The 5,367-nt window shown below is 40.0% G+C and overlaps 1 protein-coding gene across 1 annotated transcript; it reads left to right on the top strand.

Annotated features, from left to right (window-relative positions):
* The first annotated feature begins 1,635 nt into the window (after positions 1–1,635).
* LOC104673143 (olfactory receptor 11H6-like) lies at positions 1,636–2,613 on the top strand. The gene has a single exon (XM_010377090.1). It carries the CDS (start codon positions 1,636–1,638, stop codon positions 2,611–2,613), a length of 978 nt encoding a protein of 325 aa, XP_010375392.1.
* Positions 2,614–5,367: the final 2,754 nt, after the last annotated feature.

Genomic DNA, 5,367 nt, shown 5'->3' with positions numbered 1-5,367 from the left:
AAGAAATGATCCTATAGTTTAAGGCTACAGTGATATCCCTGCCAGGGAAGAGAGCCCATTAGGAAGAAAATGAGAATTCAGGTATGTCTGATTGGCAAAAAAAAAAAAAAAGAAAGTTTTTTTAAATAAAATGTATTGTGTATATTTAAGGTATACAACATGATTTTACCAGATACATATATAAAGAAAATGATTACTATAGTGGAATGAATTAATATATCCATCATCTCACAAGGTTACAAAGTTGTCTTATAATAACAAAGTCCACAGCCCATTCCCCCACCCCTTGTGGCAAGTGTACCTATAATCTACTCATTTAGCAAAAATCCTAAATACAATACACTAATACGAACAATTGTCTTCATGTCGTGCATTAGATCTTTTGGCTTGTTCAGCCTACATATTTGCTATTTTGTATTTTTCGACCTAAATATTTCCATTTTCTCAAAAAAAAAAAAGGAATCTTATCATGACAGAGTTACGTCTTTGGTGTGGTCTAAAGGGCCTGGAAAGTCATATATACAAACACACACACAGAGAGAGAGAGAGAGACACACACACACACACATACACACTTCTACTTAACCTGTCACAAGGCTAAAATTTCTCAGGCAAAAACACATTCTTTTGCATTTTGAAACCACTTTAATTTGTAAGATTAACAGGGGATTGTAATATCCTAGATAATAATACCTGAACAGTTTATAATAGCTCATATTTCTGTGGTGTTTTATAATCTGTAAACTACTTTTGCATATACATAACGTTTCATGCAATTCTCATGTCAGCTTTGCTATGTATGTATTATTATTCACATTTCACAGAGAAAGTAACGTAGGCTCAGAGATTAAGTCCTTTGCTGAAGAAACACGGCTTACTAAGTGACAGAGCAAGGATTTAAGCCCAGATCTGTTATGTCTTCAAAGCCCATGCTCAGCCATACTGGTGGATTACAAACCCCATCTGGATCCCAGAAATGTATACATTCCAAAGCCTTCTTCATACAACTCTTATAATAACAAAGTCCAGAGCCCATGACTCCACCATCTTACAGGTAGGAAGTAAATACTGATAATGGCCTAGAAATAGTCACTTAATGTAGCTAAGTTGTAACTTGCTTAAAATCACTTTGTCACTATGTGGTTATTTTCATGTCTGGTTTCTTAAGTCTCATGTTCTCTCCTATATTTTGCTTGAGTAATATTACTGTTTTGTTTAGTAAATCTGTTAATTTTAATTTTTTAATAAGTGAGTTGCCCATACCAACACTGACATCTCAGTTTAGCTTTAGCCAGCCACCTATATGTATTGTCTATCATGTTCTCCAAAGCTGGCTGCACCAGGCAGCCCAGTGAGAATGCAGAAAGGAAATTTTGAATTTTTATTTTTATTTTAATTCCAATAAAACTTTTTCAAAACTTTACCAATTTTTATTATGTTGATGGACGGTAGTTTATATATAATTTGTAAGTGAATAGTCTTATATAGAAGTCTACACTCAGTAACTGTATTGTTGTGGTGTCTGATCAAAACAGAAGTAGAAACCACTGGCCTAGTCTATACCCGCTTCCCTACGACCAGAAAAGTGTGCTTGCTTTCCTGGGGAGGAATTGGGAAGAATAATTCCCTCTGGATATGCGATTTGTGCTAATCCTCACAGGATGGCAGAAAATGACCTCAGAGGCCAGAAATATCTCCGACACTGTGAGTGACTTCATCCTCCTGGGCTTCTCTTGCCGCTGGGAAATACGGATCTTCCTCTTTTTCACATTCTTTGTGACTTACATAATGACTCTCCTTGGAAACCTGGCTATCATGTGTGCAGTGAGCTGGGACCACCGGCTCCACACCCCCATGTACATTCTGCTGGCCAACTTCTCCTTCCTGGAGATATGCTATGTCAACTCTGATGTGCCCAACATGCTAGCCAACTTCCTTTCCAAAAACAAAACTATCTCCTTTGCTCGATGCCTCCTCCAGTTGTACTTCTTCTTCTCACTGGGCACAACTGAATGCTTATTTCTCTCCATCATGGCCTATGACCGGTTCCTGGCAATCTGTCGCCCCCTACACTATCCTACTGTCATGACTATAAAGTTTTGTAGCAGCCTGATCATCATTTGCTGGGTCTACGGTTTCCTCTGGTTTCTACTCCCAGTTATACGCATTACCCAGCTGCCATTTTGTGGCCCAAACGTGATTGATGACTTTCTATGTGACCTCAGTCCCCTGCTGGCCCTGGCATCAGCCTGTGTCCCAATCCCAGGGACTGTTCTCATATGCGGCACCATGAGTTCCCTCCTCATCTTTGCCACCTTTTTCTACATTATTGGCTCCTATACCCTGGTGCTGAGGTCTGTGATGCAGGTACCCTCTGCTGCTGGCCAGAAGAAGGCCTTCTCCACCTGCTCCTCACACCTGACTGTCGTGTTTTTATTTTATGGCTCAGTCATGATGACATATGTGAGCCCAGGGTCAGGACAAGCAGAAAGCATGCAGAAGTTCACAACTTTGTTCTACTCAGTTTTGACCCCTTTGTTCAATCCAATGATCTACAGCCTCCGGAATAAAGAAATGAAGGATGCCTTGAAGAAAGTTCTAGGAGGCTCCTAAAATTGGTCTGTGATGTTAGTGAGTTATTCCCAAGTAAGTTCAGACTGTGAGCACCCTAGCAGTGAAGAGCTGAGAAACTGGCAAGTAGATGTGAACTTTTCAAAGGACCCATTTCAAAATCCTCAATGCCATATTATCAATGAAGCTTTCCCCAGGCAGAATTAATTGCCTCTTCTATAGCACATTACCTGCACTTCTATTTAACATGACTTTTATTCTTTCTTGTATTACACTTAGCTATTTACAAATGTGTCTTCACATGCCTCCCATCCTTATTAGATTTTAAGTTCCTTGAGAGCAGGAACTATGCTTTATTAATTTCTGTAAGTCCAGAACCTAACACAGTACCTAGCGTATATGTCAATAATATCAATTTAAATGAAACAGATATATTTCTTCATATTTCCTTATTAGTTTCTATCATTTTTCATGGTCAGGACAATATCTTAAAAAACCAGACAAACTCTGTAACAATCTAAATTTTATATGTTTTATACATGAAATGAAAGGAACTTTCATATAAGAACATGAGGTCAACCTTGACTGGTAGGACAAGCCATTACCTGATAATCAAATCAATGGAAAAGTTTTACCAGATGAAAGTGAATGTCTAAGAAATCGTCTCCTCCCTTCCCCTTGTCAATCCCTTTGTCTGATGTCAGTTGCATTATTTCATTTTCTTCTTACCAACCATGCTTCCACTCCTGTATATTTTAAAATATGTCCCACAATCCTTGCTACTGAAAGTGTGGTCTTTGATCATCAGCTGGGCATCACTGGAGAGTTTTTTAGAAGGCAGGATCTAAGGACTCTGTCCTAGGCCTATTGAATCAGAATCCATGTTTTAAGGACATCCTTAGTGGATTTATTTGCACATTAAAGTTTAAGAAGCATTTATCTACAAGAAATTCTCTGAAAGAGTCACAGTAATCACAACCACATGTAGGACTTCCTATTGACACCTACCTTTATCTGAACAACAGTTCTCTACCTACTGACTCAGAATTGGGGTTGGAGCCAAAGTACAAGCATTTTGAAAAGTTCCCTCAGAAGATTGTAATAAACAGAGAGGGTTAAGAACCACTGCATTGGAATTTAGGAATTTCCACACTCTACAATAACACAGGATAAGACCATATCTACATTTCTTTTCTTTTCAAAAGCCACCCTGGTACCAATCAACCAAATTAGATTTAAATCATGTTTCTGGACCAAACTAAGGGTCGGACTGCTATTTCTCATGGCCCAATAATGAGATGCAGATAAACTGGGAAGGAAGAGAGTTTTTATTTCTGTAACTAGTTACAAGGAGAAGGCCTGGAAATTATCACCAGACTAACTCAAAATTACAAAGGTTTTCAGAGCTTATATACCTTCTAAGCTATATGTCTACATGTAAGTGGGCATTCATCTAAAGACATAGTGATTAACTTCTTTTAATCTATAACTAAGGTCTGCATCTTGAAGACCTTCTGCTAGAGCCTCAGTAAGTTTACTTAATCTAAATGGGTTTAGGTGCTGAGGTGATTACCCTTATCTCGTCTCCTGCTAAATCACAGAGGTTTGGGGAGTTTCTTCAGACCTCCAATAAACTTGTTTGTGGAGGACTGGGGGATTTATTCAGACCCCCAATGAAACTTGTTTAATGCTGAGTATGTCCTGTTAAGAATTCCTTCATTATTTTGTCATGCTTTAAGGCCCAGGAAAGGCCTAGGCAAAACTCTTGATGGGTTTTTGTTACATTCCAGCCTTTGTTTAAGGGCACTGGCTTTTTTAGCTTCAAATATTTAACTTTACCACTCAGTCAGTACGGAAACAGTTGTGATGGAGGCCTGTGTCAGTAAAACCTGGCCTGCCACAATAAGACATGTTATAACCCAACTATAGTGTTCATCACTTTGCTAAAAAAATGTTGTATCCAATGTGGAGAAATAGGAACACTTTACATTGTTGGTGGGAGTGTAAATTAATTCAACCATTGTGGAAGACAGTGTGGTGATCCCTCAAGGATCTAGAACTAGAAATACCATTTGACCCAGCAATCCCATTATTGGGTATATACCCAAAGGATTATAAATCATGCTACTATAAAGAAACATGCACCCATATGTTTATTGCAGCACTATTCACAATAGCATAGACTTGGAACATAGACTTGGAACCAACCCAAATGTCCATCAATGATAGACTGGATTAAGAAAATGTGTCACATTCGTGAAGGCCCGCGGTGGGTGTTGACGCGATGTGATTTCTGCCCATGGCTCTGAATGTCAAAGTGAAGAAATTCAATGAAGCGCGGGTAAACGGCGGGAGTAACTATGACTCTCTTAAGGTAGCCAAATGCCTCGTCATCTAATTAGTGACGCGCATGAATGGATGAACGAGATTCCCACTGTCCCTACCTACTATCCAGCGAAACCACAGCCAAGGGAACAGGCTTGGTGGAATCAGCAGGGAGAGAAGACCCTGTTGAGCTTGACTCTAGTCTGGCACGGTGAAGAGACATGAGAGGTGTAGAATAAGTGGGAGGCCCCCGGCACCCCCCTGTCCCCGTGAGGGGGCGGGGTGGGGTCCGCCGGCCTTGCAGGCTGCCGATGAAATACCACTACTCTGATCGTTTTATCACTGACCGGGTGAGGCGGGGGGGGTGAGCCCCGAGGGGCTCTCGAGCACCCAATACAGGAGCACCCAAATTCATAAAGCAAGTCCATAGAGACTTACAAAGAGACTTAGACTCCCATACAATAATAATGG

The sequence above is a fragment of the Rhinopithecus roxellana genome, chromosome 5 (assembly GCF_007565055.1).
Source record: "Rhinopithecus roxellana isolate Shanxi Qingling chromosome 5, ASM756505v1, whole genome shotgun sequence".
Classification (NCBI taxonomy): Eukaryota; Metazoa; Chordata; class Mammalia; order Primates; family Cercopithecidae; genus Rhinopithecus; species Rhinopithecus roxellana.
The sequence above is the reverse complement of the archived record's forward strand: the minus strand, read 5'-3'. Positions and strand labels throughout refer to the sequence as shown.

Bases quoted from the DNA above. Each gene is read 5' to 3' on its own strand.
- LOC104673143 (XM_010377090.1), top strand. From the start codon at position 1,636: ATGCGATTTGTGCTAATCCTCACAGGATGGCAGAAAATGACCTCAGAG.